Source organism: Ostrea edulis, chromosome 8 (assembly GCF_947568905.1).
Source record: "Ostrea edulis chromosome 8, xbOstEdul1.1, whole genome shotgun sequence".
Lineage (NCBI taxonomy): Eukaryota > Metazoa > Mollusca > Bivalvia > Ostreida > Ostreidae > Ostrea > Ostrea edulis.
The window spans coordinates 20,357,300-20,376,255 of NC_079171.1; the positions used below are offsets into that span (position 1 = coordinate 20,357,300).

General features: G+C 36.5%; 1 protein-coding gene and 1 long non-coding RNA gene across 2 annotated transcripts in view; one reads left to right on the forward strand and one right to left on the reverse strand.

The window, feature by feature from the left end:
* Positions 1-14,389, forward strand: part of LOC125661616 (kinesin-like protein KIF23) — a 40,133-nt gene extending 25,744 nt beyond the window's left edge. Inside the window, exons 15-23 of the mRNA XM_048893687.2 lie at positions 614-687; positions 1,322-1,424; positions 3,124-3,332; positions 6,922-7,032; positions 7,564-7,893; positions 11,584-11,674; positions 12,497-12,636; positions 12,977-13,167; positions 13,443-14,389. Of these exons, the coding sequence (XP_048749644.1) occupies positions 614-687; positions 1,322-1,424; positions 3,124-3,332; positions 6,922-7,032; positions 7,564-7,893; positions 11,584-11,674; positions 12,497-12,636; positions 12,977-13,167; positions 13,443-13,476 (1,283 nt within the window). The 3' untranslated portion in view covers positions 13,477-14,389. The remainder of the gene's footprint in view (positions 1-613; positions 688-1,321; positions 1,425-3,123; positions 3,333-6,921; positions 7,033-7,563; positions 7,894-11,583; positions 11,675-12,496; positions 12,637-12,976; positions 13,168-13,442) is intronic.
* On the reverse strand, positions 6,010-6,572 carry LOC125661626 (uncharacterized). Its single transcript, XR_007365013.2, has 2 exons — positions 6,372-6,572; positions 6,010-6,162 (listed from the first exon to the last, which is right to left on the reverse strand). It is a non-coding gene; the product is annotated as an uncharacterized LOC125661626 (long non-coding RNA).
* Positions 14,390-18,956: the final 4,567 nt, after the last annotated feature.

An 18,956-nucleotide genomic window follows, 5' to 3' on the forward strand; every position in this document is an offset into this window, starting at 1 on the left:
TGATAATAATAGAGAATGAGACTATTGATCATAACCTAAACAGTAGATAATAGAAAACAAGAAGAAGTGTCCAGTGTCATCTGTTTGTATTCCATATGTAGTATCTGTTGACTTGTTTACTGCATGATAAAATGCTCTTTTTTTTTTTTTACATAGTTGAAATGCATATTTATAAAACAAAAAACCTTGTATCAACGTAAATTACCAAACCTTGTTGAAGATTGCAGTTTGTTGTAGATCCATCGTCAAAGCCATTACAGCCATTGTATTAAAGATCTAACAATTGCCAGTTAATATTGTGTTTTCCAGCTGAGATGGAATTATTTGTATAAAGTTTATTTATTGAAATGCTTTTAGAAGATAACTAATGTGCAGGTACAAAAGTTTCCAGCTAAGATAGAATTTATATCGATTGAATTTATTTTGATGTTTTCAGAAGATGACTGTTCATCAATTGAGTTTATTTTGATGTTTGCAGAAGATGACTTGTGTCCATCAATTGAGTTTATCTTGGTGTTTTCAGAAGATGGCTTGTGTCCATCAATTGAATTTATTTTGATGTTTGCAGAAGATGACTTGTGTCCATCAATTGAAGTTATTTTGATGTTTTCAGAAGATGACTTGTATCCTGCTGCAAAAGTTTCCAACTTTGACTTCTCTCTGGGGCCTGGGTTCCCTCCGTTTGAAGTAAGGATATTTCATCAGCCCTCAAAGGGTTATTTTTTTTTAAAATTAGATGCTGTAATTTAATCATGTTCATGGTTATTTTCATGCTGTAGAAAAATGACAGTTTCAGAGGGTTTTTTGTGTTGCACTGTTTTTCTCTTGAATGACTTGTACTCATTGTTGTGACATGAAGTGGAACATTAGTGCGTAATGGAGAAAAAAGCTTGAGAACACTGAAGGAATAGCAGGGAACTAGTTGTGATATTTCACGATAAATTTACACATATATGTGTTCTCTTTATATTTGATATATTCCTTTGAGAGAAGACTAGTATTTAATCTACACGTTATTGTAAATCGTGGCGATACAAACAGACCAGCCAATCTGTGTAACTGTTTAACGGGTATTTTCTATGCTTCTCCATTTTTTGCAGATAAGAAAAATCCGCAAAAATTACAATCACAAAATTATATACATGTGCTAAAGTACATATAGGTATAATGCAACTGCCGATATTGGAAACACAGAATTTAATTTGCTACCTTTTAGGGATGGAATTGCAAAAATTTCCACCCACAGAAAATTCCATTGTACATGTATTTATGTTACTCCAAAATGAAGAAATAGTAATGATTTCACTTTCCAATTTTGTAGTTGATGCGGTCTAGTGACGACATTGTTCTACCTCAGTTAGAGAAGTTTTTGGAAGATCGCCAAAAGCGTAGAGAAGTCTTACAGATGGAGCTGGACAAACAGAGTTAGTTCTTGTGATGTCATTCATTGTTACAGTGTGTTATTATTATTTTTCATTTTATTTTTTTTGGTGGGGTATGGACATGTCCACAAAATTCAATCCTCTCGGGGAAAGTGAACTACCTTAAAGAATGATAATCTTACACCGGGATATCTACACCCCACAAATATCGGCTGGGGTTTGAGGTGGGTTCTTTTTTTCTTTCTTTCAAACCACAAAAACTTTGACACCTGAAGAAATACAGGTACAAAAATTGGTTCTATGGTATTTCAAATGTTGGGCATTGGGAGGTTTCAGTTTACTTGATGAGGTACTTAAAACATTAGAAAATAGAACTTTAAGAAAATCTAATAGTTGTGGGGGAATATAACCATCGTATTGCAGTGTTCGACACTAAGTTTTTAACCCAACTAGTCCACAGGGCTAGTAAATCCTGTAATTTACTAGTCCTGCTGATTGGTGACTAGTCCGGCTGCTGAAGGCCAAGTTTTGAAGCAATGAGGGGGAGAGTGCAGGAGGGGGCTTGCCCCCTCCTGCAGGGGGGTGTGGGGGCTTCAAAAATCTAGATGCAAAATTGTGCATTTCCAGTAATGTTTTTTAGTCAAATAAATAAAAATTTGATACCCAAATTCAGCTTCTATTTTTACTGATTCTCACATCAAACCACTAGAAAAAATATTTTACTGTTTATTAAGAGTTCACATCAAGTCCATGAACATTTTATATGCTTTAATTGTTAGAAAGTTCCTGAACATCTCTCATTTGATGCTCCCCAAAAACTGTCACATTTTATTCAGTGTATAGTGTATGCTTGAATCACTGTCATTTAATAACTATAATTCTAAGCGCAGAAGTGATACGGTTATGATTAGACAGCTCGATCAAAAATTAGTTCATTGTGTATTTACAACGATATGAAACAGAAACGAAAGTAGAAATACTTCGACAATTATTTTATTGTACAGGGTTCTCGATTTTTAGTAGTCCACCGGAGTACTTATTAATGATATTCTGGTAGTCCGGGACAGAATTTACTAGCCTCGGGCTACCAGACTAGTGTTAGTGTCGAACCCGGTATTGACAAAAATTGTAATTCATGCAAATGCTTGATGCATAAGCATATTTGTATTCCCCACTTTTGTGAAATCATGTGTATCCATTGGTCTGATACAAAGAGTTTTAACTTGTTAGAAAGTTCACTTCAAAGGTGGGGGGTATATTCTCTGGAAGAATACCATTCAGTTAATGCCAGAGCACTTAAATGATTGGAAAACAAGGCGATTCAATTCTTTGAATTATGCTTGAGATACAGTGTTGAGATTTTGTTAGATACTATTTTTAGTAATTATACAAGGAATCATTGTATAGTTTGTCGGGTATGCACTGTTGTTATGTGTAAATTTTCACGTTTTCCACTTTTTTCAATCACTTCACAAACCCAACAAAACTAGATGGTGATTCCTTATGTTTATATTTGAAATAAAAATGAAAATATGATATTGTCATATCAAAAATAAAATTGAAATTTACTTCGCATTCCTTGTTAATTTCTATAGCCCCCACCCACTGGCCTTTCCTTTTGTATGCACAGAGAAATTTACATTTAGTTTTAAGTTGTAGGGTAATTAACACATTGGAGCTTCAAAGTGTTATCACAGAGAAAACAGTTTGAAATGTTATTAAAGTATGATGACTGTTGCAGATGACGAGTTCCGTGCCCAGCTTGTGGAATTTGAGAGGAACTATGAACAGGCATTGATCCAGAATGAGGAATTCCAGCAGCGTGTGGAGAAATCCGACTCTTATGTCCAAAAGCTGGAATCCCGGATCCGCTCCCTGGAACGTCGCATGGAAGAGAACTTGCGACAGACCAAAGAGTCAGAACGACAACGGAGGGAACTAGAGGCTGTGGTAGGGGTGACAGTTACCGTATATATTCGCCTATAAGTCGGTTGTATTTTTTAAGGTTATTTTGTAGGAATTTGCCATTGACCCGCTTATAAGTCGGTACAAATTTTTGTCAGAATCGGTTGACAATTTGAAGTCAATGCTTTTACCTACATTTCAAAAAATATTTTGAGAAATTAATAATTATGAGGTGCTCAATATCCAAGCCATATCTGTTTGGGGTTTAAACGCAACCCTTGATCTATTATGGGCAATGATCCCTTGTTTACCTAAGCAATTATGGTCTCCTAATTACCAATACTGGACACCGTGTTTACTTAGTGGCACGCGCCTTGCGAAAACTGATATTGTGGGATTCCGGTATAATTCATTGTATCACCAATAGAGTTTTTAAGAGTCAAAAATGATGATCTAAATTATCTGTTAACAATAATCAATCTTTTATGAAATATATTTCAGCCGGTATACATATGAATATTTCAATATTAAATCAGGTTCGTAATTCAATTTTACTAAAAAACGATAGATTAGTTGAATTGAAAGTATTAGTTAGGGCTATTCCAGAAATATATACATGGGGGGGTCGGGAGGCACCTTTTGTATATACCAAGCACCCATAAAAAAAAAATGAAAAATTACGCCATGACCCATCAAATTGATAAACTCATTTTACAATGACCCATCTAATTAAAAAAAAAAAACTAACCAGACCCACCACAAAAATATTTTAAAAAATGAAAATGGTACAAATCTCGCGAGGTTTTCGGGACAAACATTCTAGTCAATGACGCGGTAATGCCTGTGCGACACAGTAGTTCTGAAGAAACGATGTCACATCAACAATCAAAGGCATCTATGGCGGGAATGTTGGAAAGATTGGGAGTCCAAACGATGCTATTATCATGAAATGGGTATGGATATTGTGACAGCTGTGACCTGTCATTATATATTGCATAGCATTATTTTTACAAGCTGCAGTACGGAGAATATTTCAATGGTTGTTTCCCATTGTATTCAATTGCCGCTATGATTTGCAACGTATTTAGTTCGTGTACGGCACATGTGCACGTTTCTTTGAATAACACGTGGTCGGGATCGATATCCGACATGTTTTGTTTACATTGATGTGCAGTTACGCTGATTTACCGATTTATGCAGTTGTTCGCCATTAAATTGAACACTACTTACCTCTGTATACTTATTGGCGGCGTCTAATAAGTTGTTATACCCGTTAGAAGCGATGATTTCCACTTTAAATTCATTGTTCCCGTTTTCCTACACTTTATGATTGGGAATGCACCATTTCCGGTTTGGGTAAGCTACCAATATGACGTCAGATTGATTACGACGTCATTGGTGCCCTACAAGATCCGCCCCAAAGCCTATATAAACAGCGACAATCTGTCATTCGGGGTTCGTTGAGCTTGATGCACGGACGCATTATTTTGAGGAATCCAGTGCCACAGTAAGTGGAGATCACTACTGATTGAAATTGTCAGTTCCATATAAATATTTTATATACGTAGCTAATTTGGGTGCCAGTCATTACCAGTATGATTTAACCCCCCCCCCCCCCCCTTTATTCTATATTTAATGATACATAGGCTAGTTCTTGTCAATTCAAGTAACAACACAAGACGACAAGGATTTGTGTGGGTTTATTAATTGTTAGAATATCTACTTTGTTATAATAAATTGTTGTTGAACATTTACTCATAGTTACGTTTTCTCTCTCTCACGACGACACGGTAGCTCGTTATTGATTATAAATTCACTGCCTTACAAATAAATATTAAATTCATAACCTCCCGCCCGGGTACGTTACAGATATGTTTTTCCACGAATCGTTCGTCTTCTAATGGAGCCCGCGCCCGGAGGCCTCTATATCACCATCACACTGACTGATAAATATAACGCATCGGTACCCTCGTATAAATCAACTAAGGTTTGCCTATTTTTATTAGAAAACGGAATACCTATTGGTTTCAAAATATTCCCCAAATCGATGAACTGTAATAATCTACAGAACAGAGTTCGCCGCCATCACGTCCAAAGGGACCCTACTAAACGCACCTCTAATTTAAAGAGTGCCGTAATGGAAAGTTATGTGCTGCAAAGAGCGACAACTCGAATAGTTCTATGTTACTTCCGATTTCGAAAGCAGCATTTCGAAAGCACGTTTTCAATTTTCCCTCCGATGTTTTGGAACCAACACGACAAGAGCGACAAAAATATTCTGAAAAGTCAACACCCACATGGCACAAAATTAAACAATAGAAACTACCCACTACCCATAATAAATATTTTTTTAACAGTCCAACCACGGACCAAATAAAATATGAAAAAATACGACCACCCACACAAAAAAATATCATTTGCCGCCCGACCCCCCCCCCCCCCCCCCCCCCCCATTTGATCATTTCTGGAACAGCCCTTACCGGTATGTAAATAATTTTTAATTAGATAAAAATATGTAAATACTTGTACTTTACACATAATTTTAAGATACATAAACAATGCAATATGTCTAGATATTTGTGAACAATAATCATTTGTGTGGTAGTCCATGATAATCGGAGTTGTTTAAAAAACACTACATTACGCCGCCCAGAAAAATACCAATCTTCTTAGGTCACAAACTACCAGGAAATGGAGGAAAATTCGCCTTCAGAAGCCCATGTTTTAATTTTCAGATTTTATTACCATGGCAACCAATTTTCAAAAATAATGTATATGGTTCTTGAAAGTACACATGTGAAAGATTTTAAAGGTCCATCATGACATCTGATGCTAGCCTGGAAATGGGTCGAGATACACTCAGGCACCTGCCATCCTGGAAGTAAAAAAGCAACAAAAATGAGGAAAATATACCCATTTTCAACCCATCCTAATTCAAAAACAAAAATTTTCCCAGTATAATGACAGATATCAACTTTCAGCAAAATTCCTAACCTTTCCAACAAGGCCAAATTTGCAATAGGGTCCTTGATTCCTTTTCGAGATATTTTACATCAAAGATGCAGCATGCTCTTTTCAACTTACCGTTTAAAGTGAAAGTAGAATTGCCCGCCTAGAAGTCAAACTCTCATACATCTCACAGTCACAGTTTCGAATCCCATAAAAAGGCACTGGATCAATGTAGAATGGTCACCTCCCTATATTAATACAGATATCAATAACAATGAAACTATTTAAATTCTATAAAATACTCTTTTAACATATTTACATTTTAACCCTGGTCACTTTAGCTTCGTATTGGCAATTCACCAGGTATATTGAGACTTTAGGACGCGCCTATAAGTCGGACATACATGTAGAGTTTTGGACCAAAAATTGACTCCCAAAAATCCGACTTATAGGCGAGTATATATGGTATAAAGTTGTCGCTGACCTTTCATACTCGACATTGGATTTGGATTAAATCTACAAATGGATTTTCACATATTGTATCAAATTGGATGTGAACGGTTTTATAGAAATAGATTATGCAAATTTCATTGTCACTATTTCAGACTTTCACACCTGTGATTGCATTGTAAATGACTTACTGTGAAGGGGATCGAAAGTTACATGTATAGTTTTTCTTTGACAGCTACAAGATAAGGATGTGAAAATTCGTCAGGAAAAGTCCGAAAAAGAAAGATTGAAGAATGATTTCCGAGCTCGACTAGACATGAACAACCAGCACTGGGAGAAAAACTTGGTTTGTACTGTTAATATTAAATAGTCAGAATTTACTGTAAATTGTGCAGTAAATAGCGATGATATGTTTTCTTTACTTTGGATTGAAATTTCATTATTATTTCTTTGTTTGCCTGTATACACAATGCTCCAAGTTGCAAGTAAAACTGTCGCATTTGCGACCAGAAAATTGATTTTGCAATTAAATATAGCATTTTCGTGAATGGACAAAATTCGGACTTCCAGTGAAATTTTATCATCGGGATCGGAGGTTTGAATAAATATTTTTCAGTCTGTCAAAACAACATTTTAAAGCAATCAAGAATGGCGGAAAAACAAGGTTTAGAGCACGCATGTACGGGGGTTGCTTTTTTATTGAAAGATATCAAATTAAAAACACAACTTGCAAGTTTTATTTACAAATTATTTTACCATGGCGAGTAGAAAAATTGTAATTGGCAACTAGAAATTTTGAAATGGCGACCAGAAATATTATGTGACTTGGAGCACTGATACAAAACTGGAATTAAGTGAGAAAATCCAATATTCTCAGGTAAAAGAGAGGCAGAAAATTGAACAAGATTTCGGGGGCCAGATTTGGGAGAAACAACATAAGCTGAACATGCTTAGAAACATTGTGAATGAGGCAGACAGTGATTCTCCCATGCCGGCCCCGCGGGAGAGTTTCAGAACACCTGCACCGAAGACTAGGACTTACACCACCCCTGGGAAAATGGTGTCTGCCCATTCAGAAAATGACATGAGGAGAGTAGGAAACAATCCCACGCCACGGTCAAGGACTGTCACTACAGGGGCTACACTTAGCGCCGCCAGGGCAAACCTCCGACCCACCACCAGATCTACCTCCAACACCCCTAAGCCAGTGAGTAGTCTCCACAGTATTTATAGATCTACCTCCAACACCCCTAAGCCAGTGAGTAGTCTCCACAGTATTTATAGATCTACCTCCAACACCCCTAAGCCAGTGAGTAGTCTCCACAGTATTTATAGATCTACCTCCAACACCCCTAAACCAGTGAGTAGTCTCCACAGTAATTATAGATCTACCTCCAACACCCCTAAACCAGTGAGTAGTCTCCACAGTAATTATAGATCTACCTCCAACACCCCTAAACCAGTGAGTAGTCTCCACAGTAATTATAGATCTACCTCCAACACCCCTAAACCAGTGAGTAGTCTCCACAGTATTTATAGATCTACCTCCAACACCCCTAAACCAGTGAGTAGTCTCCACAGTATTTATAGATCTACCTCCAACACCCCTAAACCAGTGAGTAGTCTCCACAGTATTTATAGATCTACCTCCAACACCCCTAAACCAGTGAGTAGTCTCCACAGTATTTATAGATCTACCTCCAACACCCCTAAACCAGTGAGTAGTCTCCACAGTATTTATAGATCTACCTCCAACACCCCTAAACCAGTGAGTAGTCTCCACAGTATTTATAGATCTACCTCCAACACCCCTAAACCAGTGAGTAGTCTCCACAGTAATTATAGTTGTACATCCATAGTTATTATACCCCCCGCAACAAGTTGTGGGGGGGTATACTGGAATCGGGTTGTCCGTCTGTAGACGCAATGGTTTCCGGGCTCTAAAGCATTATCCTTTCCACCTACCATCGCCATATCATATATATGGACTACCCATGGGATGAAGATGTTCCCTATCGATTTTGGGGTCCAAAGGTCAAGCGCACTGGACATCGAAGTAGCAATATGGTTTCCGGGCTCTAAAGCGTTATCCTTTCCACCTACAGTCACCATATCAAACTTATGGACTACCCATGGAATGAAGATGTTCCCTATCGATTTTGGGGTCCAAAGGTCATGCGCACTGAACATCGAAGTAGCAATATGGTTCGGTTTGTCATGCCATTTGTTTTTTACACTCAGAAAAGAGGTAGTTTATACCTATTACCAACACCCTTTGGGAGATTGGGGTAAGCGGGGGGTATTCTTAGTGAGCATTGCTCACAGTACCTCTTGTTGTCACCAGTGTTCTGTCTGTAATAAAAATGGGTTTTTTGTTGTTTTTTTCTTTTTACGAAGGCCCTGTGATGCACAAGTGACATTTGAACTTCACAGAAAAGCCTACAAGGAATAAATACCTAGTTCGTTTGTATTAGCATGGGGTGATTTCTGCACATATTTTTCCTGTTTTTGTATCCCATATTTCCATTCCTTTACATGTACAGTGTATTTGTAATTCGCTTCACACTGAATTTCCATACATAATGAAGAAATGCTATCTGAGTGACTATCCCTATCAGAAGATATACCATCTTCTAATGTCTCAAAAGTGTATCTCAGACAAATAACACAACGAAAAGTAAAATAAAATATTTCAGGAGAAAAACAGGAGGCAATAAAAAGTCTGGGAGAAGATGATTTCATCATAATCAAACAGGCAGAGAAGGGCGCTACTATAGTGATAATGGACAAAGACCACTACAAAAATATGGCCTTACATCAATTAACTAATTCTGAGTTTTACAAAGAGTTGTCTATTTGTGAAGATAGAAAAATGGTAAATACATTAAGAAAATTCACTTTAAAATTTTCTACTACCCTTACTAAAAAGGAACAGGAATACCTGCTTGAATTTGATGTGAAAAGTAGCAACTTTTATGGATTTCCTAAAATTCACAAATCAAGACAAATAAAAGCCTGAATTCAGGGGAGGAAATCTATATATATATCAAATTATTGAAACCGGACGATTTAAAACTGAGACCAATAATAGCCGGCCCGTCCTGTCCCATTCAGCGACTTAATTTGTACAATATAATCCTCAAACCTCTTTGTACAGAAGTTCCGAGTTTTATTAGAGATGGCGTCATATTGCTGACACAGCTACAGAGGATAAAACATTTGTAAGTTTTGATGTAGCTAACCTTCATCCTATCACACCCCACACCTCGGGTCTTGAAGCCCTCGTTCTGATTGGATAAACATGGAAACCAAATGCTGTGGAATCATCATTGTTTGTGGGAGATTGATGTTAGTGGGTCCCCAGGGTTTGACATTTACTTTTCTGAGCACTAGACCAGTCGGGCTACTTCAAACGATTTTTGCTAGACCTGACCTTAAATCCACTAGCCCCGACTAACTTTCCAGAAACTGATAGTTTTTCCATATTTAAATGTACTTAATTCAAATGTCAAACATTAAGTTTGCATGAACGAAAACGTACTTAATTGTCTCAAAAAAAAAAAGAGCTTTAGTCTCGTCTTTCAATTTAATGCTCTCTCATTTTGACCTGAACCGTTTTTTAAATCCCTATTTCATAAGCCCTGCTTTGTTTCTTCCCAACCTTTTACTTTTTTTTCTCTTGGGACATCTTTTCTTGAGGACGAGAAGTCGTATTTGAATATAGAGACATTCCCGCACATATGTCAACACCGAAAAATGGCTGTTTGCGACGTAAATTATTAATTTGATAAACACTTTCTTAAATTTGATTCAAATAAATTGCGTTTTTTTAAAATGAAAATAAATTCGTCAAAAGCATAACTTTACACACATTAACATCGAGTAGATGTCGTAAAACATCACTTCCGACCGCAACTTATTTATTAGAACTAAAACTTGAGATTGTGTCATCATGCGGCTCGCAAACTCTACAGTTAATCTTTTTTCAGTTAAGAATAAATTAAATATGTTATAGTTTAAAGTATAGTTTCTTGTTTATTTTTTTCAAACGACCAGTCAGACTAGTAAATCTACATTTTACCCGACCGGACCTATCATTTAGTAGACTGAGTCGGTCGGACGTGCCTTAGTGTCAAACCCTGGTCCCTCTTATCCGTGAATTTTCGCGTCCTCAAACATTTTTTTAAATCAAGTGGAGTTATCTCTTCTAGTGACATCGTATCGCTTACCCACGAATATTGGCCCCCATGAATTAAAATGATTTGACAGTAAACCCTAGATTCCCAAAGGACTTTTTTCTTGAAGGACTGCAACTAATTCTTCAAAGCAACTGTTTCTTTTTTGATAACATGTACGTTTTACAAATTAAAGGTACAGCGAAAGGTGCAAAGGTTGCGTCGACTTACGCCAGCCTTGTTTTAGGATTTCTGGTTGCACCGACTTACGCCAGCCTTGTTTTAGGATTTCTGGAGAGAAAAATGCATACCAAAACTGAAACAACATTTGGATCTGATTTTTCTAATTATATTAAGTACCAGTGGAAATGCTATTTAGATGACTGCTTCATTTTCTGGGGAATTGAAAGAATTTCATTTGTTACTCAATCAACTCCACAAAAACTACAAGTTTTCAATCGAAATCAGCCAAAAGGAACTTCCATTTTTGGACATACTTATGATCAAGCAAAATAATATTTCAATGGATTGTCCCCCCTTTTATTAGTAAATGCAGTCCAAAACTCAACGGATAATCTACTCTAAATGTTACTTGTATAATTGAATTCATAATGTTTTGTGAATTGAAATGTTTAATAAGAATATGAATTTGTTATTATTGTTTTTTGTCGATAGATATGAAAGAACATTTTATGGAAACAAAACTTGTCATTTTATTTCAGACACCAGCATACAACCATCGACACAGGAGGTCAAGGTCATCCAATGCTGAAATCTGGTTAGACCATCGCCCCCAAGGAAGTGTGGAACTAGGTCAGTTGTCATAGAGATTGTTACAGTCCTATTTGGTAGAATTCATGTCTGCAGCGTACAATGAAATTAGAATATAAAGCTTGGCAGTTCTGTTTTAACATATACACAGTAGTTTGACCTGTTTGTATCTTTCTCTTCCTCTCCAGTCATCGGTAAGTTCTGTGTGCGTTATTTGCTTCACATCAAATGTTGTATTTTTTCTCTGTTTGTCGGTGTTCATTGTTTTATATTTATCCAAGATTTATCCTATATTTACATACAGAATTATGTTCATCCTCTGCATTCAACAACAGGAGAGTTCTCAATTGCACAGAGCTAAATTTTAGTAATTGCATGTATCAGAATCAGATAATTCAATTTTTTATTGCCTTATTTGTTTTTTTTTTGTTTTGTTTTTTTTACCTGCACTTCCTTGTGATGATAAGAACTTGATGAAGTTTATTGCAAATCAATTTACTTCTGACACATGTAATACATTTTTATAGATCCTTAACAGAAATTTTGGTCTTGAATTTTGCAATTCTTTCACCATGATGGTCATTCTCAATATATAATATGCGAGTTGTACATGAGTTTATGTGTGTTTGTGTGTATACTCTCAGTCTATGAGATGTTGGTGTATACAATTAAGTTGTACATGATTATATACATACAATGAGTTGTACTTGATTATATACGTACAATGAGTTGTACACGATTATATACGTACAATGCGTTGTACGCGATTATATACATACAATGAGTTGTACATGCATATGAGTGTATGCAATGAGATGTGTATGTATACAATGATTTAATAGATGAAAGTAAATGTCTTTATAGATACAGTACTTCAGCCTAAAATGAAGAAGAAGAAATCAGTGTCCAAACTGGAGGTGAAGGACACCAAAGAGGTGTCCAAGTACATGCTGACCCACCAGGACATGGACTCCGAAGATAACCTGACCACCAAATTATACAAGGTAAGGGCTGGACATCACTAGATACACATATACATTAACGTGAATTTACAGGACAAGGGCTGGACATCACTAGATATACGTATACATTAATGTGAATTTACAGGACAAGGGCTGGTCATCACTAGATATACATATACATTAACGTGAATTTACAGGACAAGGGCTGGACATCACTAGATATATGTATACATTAATGTGAATTTACAGGACAAGGGCTGGTCATCACTAGATATATAGAGATGAATGTTAGCATATATTAAGATAGGATGATTAGAGATTGATTATCTGTGTTTTGTGGTGTTGAAGCTTGAATTTTAATATGACTTGATGATTGTGACAGGGGGACTGCCACCCCACGGCTGGCGGAGGCACTGCAGTGGTGTTCAATGATGTGGAGACCCTGAAACAAACATCCCCAGGCAGCAGGAAACGCCGGAGTTCATGTCCCCAACCTCAGGATTTTGAGGGAGATTGGACTGATGTGGAGGATCGTTGTAATGTAGCCATCGAAGGCCACGGCAATGTCAGAAAGTGAGTGTTAGTAGGAGTGGGACTGAGGTTAAATGTTAGAAAGTAAGGGAATGGGGGTCTGAATGTCAGAAAGTAAGGGGGGGGGGGGTTAAGTTTGAATTTATTTCAATCATAAAGTTCTCAATTTTCATGGTGAATTAATTTCTTCTGCTGTCATTGTAAAATAACATAACAATGGACAATAACAAATTACAAATCCCAACTAATGTCAATAACTAATCACCTTGCAAAATTATGATTTTTTTTTTTTCAATATCCTGTTCTTTCTTTTGTAGAAGAAGCAAACAGACCGGTGCTACTAGAGTGTAGATTGTGGGCCAACTTCTAGCGTGTGTGTAATGAGCCGACTTCTATAGTGTATGTAATGGGTGTAATGGGCCAATTTCTAGAGTGTACATATTTGACTGACTTGTAGGGTGTACATATGGACTAGGAGATGAAAATATTGACATTCTAGTCACAAAATGAGTGAGATAGAAACTTATACAGACATTGACTAGAGTTACCTCTCTTAGTGTGAGAGCTTGTAGAGATGTGTGGTGCCTATCCCTTCTCCTAGAGACTGCTTTGTATACTGGTAAATATAATACACGATTAGTCTCTACACATAGTCTACTTGGTTTTGAATGATTTCATTGTGATATCAATAGGGTCATGTTGCTTTGAATTATTCTTTTATTATTGATGATGTATATATTTTATTAGTTATTTTAGATGAAACATAAAATAAAACAAGGTACATTTTTTTAATTGAAATTGTGCATATTCTGTGTATAACTGTAAATATTATGTCGATGTCATGCTGTTTATTCTCCACAAGTCCTATCTTTATGTTTTCTTCACAAGTCTTTATTGCATGTATATGCCTCCTTCATGATTCCCATTTCTATATTTCCATCAGTTGCCATAACAGAATTATTTTTCCTAGACAACAATTTTCAGTGATCAGTATACATCTATATGGGTAGTCCGTATATTAAGACAATATTATGGTGCTCTCTTTACAGCAAACAACTGCCAACTTTCTCATTTGAAATAATTAGTTTTTAGCATCTGTAGTTTTGTACTGTGATTTTGTCCCCATTCTCTACTGGTCGTCATTTTAGTCTTCTTTTTTTCTGTCAGTCTCTTGTGTTTATTAGATTACAAATCTCTGTTTTATCTGTACTGAAATTTTTATATTGTATTTATGGATACACAAAATAAAACATGTAAGATATTAGTTTTGTAATTTTTTTTCAAGTATATCTATATTACGAGGGCAGCACTTGCCCTCCAAAATAGTCCTATCCATACATTGTATAAATAAAGTAAAAAAACAAAACATTTGAGGGGTCAAACCAAAGGTCATTGGGAAGAACCAGGCTGAGGGGCACTTCCTAGGGTCACTGGCCTCCTCCTTGGCCAATAGACTGGCCGAGCAGCAGAGCTATAATATTTCTCCTCTTTATGTTACCAAAAGTATTTAAATTCTCAGGACTTGCAAAGGCCACTGAGAATCCTGTGGTTTGGTGGCCAAGGGACATAACTTTAGCAAAGTGTGGATTTAACTATTAATAGATTTGTTTCAAATTCAGTATGTTTTTAGCAAATGTCCCTGTCAGTATTACTAGGTCCCTTAATTCACTGAAACATTTGGACAAAATCAGCTTCTCTGAAAGAACATGACAGTCTTTATCAAATTTGGTGTGGAACATCTTTTGAGTGAAAGACCTTTTAAGATTGTGAATTTCATTGTTGCTAGGGTTGGGTTAAGCCTTTAAAAATGATGCAATCAGTTGCGAAGTGCCCAATAGGGAATTTAATTCCCATACGGTTTTATTAGCTCTTCTGAGCCGAAGGCTCAAAGAGCTAATCATATTGGCCATATGTCTGGCGTGCGGTGTGCGTCAACTTTTTGGAAAAAGGGCTGTATCTCAAGAACCCCTTGGCCTATTTTTGTCACATGGTATCCTTGGCCCAAGGGCTTTCATTTGTACTAAAACTTGGGTTGTGACCCTTTAACAAGGGGAGATAATTAGGAAAATGTGAAAAGTATGTCACCATGACCTACTTTCTGAATTTTATGGCTAATCATTTATGAATACATTTTAGGTTATATCAGATACCGAGAGGTTTAGAATCATCAAACCTTGTAAGTTGATGCGTCTAGAGGCCTCGAAACATATTTATATATAAAAAAAAAAAAGTAGGTCACAGTGACCTACTTTTTGAATTTTGCAGACATTCAAATTTCACATTTTCAATTTTTGATGCATATTTTGGACACTGAAAGCTAGGATTATCAAACTTTGTCAGTTGATGCATCTTGAGTCTTCATAGTTTGTTGACCAAAAAGTAGGTCACCATGACCTACTTATGGAATTTGACGGCTATATTTTAATATTTCAGATACTATTTGACTTGCAATTATCAAACTTTGTCAGTTGTTGCATGTTGAGTCTTCAGAGTGTGTTGACTAAAAAGTAGGTCACCTTGACCTATTTTGGGATTTTGACGGCTATATTTGAATATTTCAGATACTATTTGACTTACAATCATCAAACTTTGTCAGTTGATGGGTCTTGAGTCTTCAGAGTGTGTCGACCAAACAGTAGGTCACTGTGACCTACTTTTGGAATTTGACGTTTATACATGTATCTGAATATTTCAGATACTATTTGACTTCAATTATCAAACTTTGTCAGTTGATGCATCTTGAGTTTTTGGAGTGTGACGACCAAAAAGTAGGTCACTGTGGCCTTTTTGGGGAATTTGACGGCTATATTTGAATACTATTTGACTTGTCAGTTGATGCATCTTGAATCTTCAGTGTGTCGACCAAAAGTAGGTCACTGTGACCTACTTTTGGACAGTTACATTTAAATTTCTAGGTACTATTTGACTTAACATCATCAAACTTTGTTAATTGATGAATCTTGGTTAGTGAGAATTTTTGCCTGTTCTACAATGTATCAGAAGAGCGATTCTAGGTCCATGGGCCTCTTGTTAAGTAAATTTCATGAATTACCACAAAGTTAATCGTGTAAATGTTTCATCAGATGGGATATGAGAAAGGATTAACCTTGCATTACAGACATCCTTGATAATTTTGATGTGAACATATTTTATTGTACCGGGTATATGTGTTCAATATATTAAGAATCGGAAACAAGTTCTCACAACTTACGATTTCCTTTCTTGATGTTGATATCTATTACAATTGTCATATAATTATATCTTCCAGGGGGAAACATTGTTTTTGTACTTTCTGTCTGTCACAACATCTTGTGAACGCCTCTCCACCTATATGGTTTACCAGAGAGACTTGAAACTTTGTACAATGCCTCACTGCCATTTGTTGAGGTGCATATTGTTGGGACAGGGGGATCCTAAAAGTTATCGTGGATTTAAGAGGGGTGAGGGATGTAAAATAGCTTGTGAACACTTCTCCTATATGGCTTATCTGATAGATTTGAAACTTTGTACATGTACAATGCTTCATAGCCATTTGTAGATGTGCAGATTGTGAGGAAAGGAGGATCCAATTATTTTTCTAAGTCAGAGGATATAGGGGGGTTGGAGGATGTTAAATAGCTTGTGAACGCTTCTATATTGCTTATCCGACAGACTTGTTCTTTGTACAATACTTCAATGCGAATCGGACACTTGGCTAGCGAAGATGCAATGCCATTTGCAGATGTTCATATTGTAGAGACAGGAGGATCCAATGGTTTTACTTAAAAGTTATAGTAAATCTGAGGTGTGGAGGGTGTAAAATAGTTTGTGAATACTTCTCCTATGTGGCTTATCGGAGTTCATATTGTCTATGCTTTCTCCTCCATACCATGCAGTACGTTAAGGGGAAGAGGTTTCATTTAGAACACTTCCAATTTGGGGAGACATTTACTTTTCATAAAAACAATCTCTAGTTGCACAATAAATGGTATACATAAAGGCAAGTGGTATAATGATAAAAGTATCATAATCTAAATCTTCCAGATTCAATGATAAATTTGTGAACTGCTGAGAAGATAAAGCAGTTAGTATCTCCATAATACTGACTTCAAGTCTAAAAAGTACCGAAAAGATTAAACCTTGCATCCAGGTATTTTTTACATACAAAGAAAATGTGGGAGTCATCTTCATTCATGCCACACATACATTTGGGGGAAATTGTTTCTAAGCCTCCAAAATATTTTTCATTTGGTAAACGCACGGTCAATATTATTCACACTAAACTAAGACATCGCTGCTCTCCGATCTGTACAGACAAAACATTCTAGATTCTCCCAAATGTATGTGTAGCATGAATGAAGATGACTAAATATTTTGAAAGATTGCAAGTGGCGTAGCATTGGAAGCCGAAAGCTTTACTAAGACGCGAAACCGTTTGGAAATGGAACTCAAATTAGAAATCATAAAAGCAACCTCTCTAAGCATATTCACGAACAATATGGAGCCGTCGATAATGCAGGTTTCCCTGAATAGACCATACTTAATATGAGTAAACTATGATATTTTTGGCTCTTAGAAGATGTAAGTTTTGCATCTTTAAAAAGGAGTTATCGGGGATTTCCCCAACACCAAAGCGGGGGGGATAACACTTTCAACGCCTCGCGTCTTGGTTTCAATGCTACATCACTTGCATTATTTCAGGGACATCTAGCAGACAAAGTGTGCACGTATAATTATGGTAAGCAATGATACCTCCACCAGACAGGGGTTCTGGCTCAATAAATGAAAATGCATTCGATGAAAACATTCTTTATCTCCGCACACTATACGTATGGTTATGAAGAGTACATAGATTCCTCTATCAAACTGGTTAAGTTCATGACCCCGACACGGCACAGGGTCCAATGGATACGAAGTGGAATTACATGGGCGTAGCTTGGGTTCGAATATTACCGAGGCAGGGGGTCTGGGGGGCTGCGCCCCCCAGAAGCTATCGACATTTTAACAACGTAAAAGGTGTCTTTTTTTTTTTATCGAGGCAGCTGCCTCGGTTGCCTCAATGGAAGCTACGTCACTGAATTATAGACTGTGTACAATTTGTGTATACAAATTAACATAGGCACACGTACAGGTCTGTCCACCAAAATTGAGGGATTGCCAGCCTCTAAGCCTTATATAGTACAGAATCCAATTAGCTATACATGCATGTCGAGTGAAAATTCAACTAATCTTTGAAAAACCTTTCATTTTGTTTTTTTTTTTACTTCGGTATATTGTGAATACATGTATGTGTTTAATTCATGATTATGAAGAACATGCAGCCCTCTGCCAAAAAAAAAAATGTGTGAGGGGTTCATGCATAATATAATGAATAAGATACAGTACATCAATTTTTATTGTTTCCAGTCTATTGGATGTTGAAAAACCAAAGCGATTAAGACCTTCGTCTGATTGATTGTCTAGTGAAGAGTTTTTGTACATTACTCAGTTGAATATCAAAGCCTAAGCCTTATATAACATGGAAACATTAAGTACAGGAGGTTTGCGCAAACATTTTAGATCATCTAAACTAAATATTTAAGTCGTGACAAACAAAAATATACATAAGCAGTGCTCTATGTCTTAAGGGAGGGGGGGGGGGGGCGTTGACAAAATGTAACACTTTAGTTTATAACTGAGAAAATGTATCGAGGACTGAGGTTATGTGTATGACTAAATATTACAGAAAAATGACGTGACGCGAGACTGTATTGAACATTACCTTCCTATGGAACAAAAATCAATTAAGTTTTTTTTTTTTTTTTTTTAAATTTATTTGGACAATAAAGGCTGCCATTATACGAATAATCCTT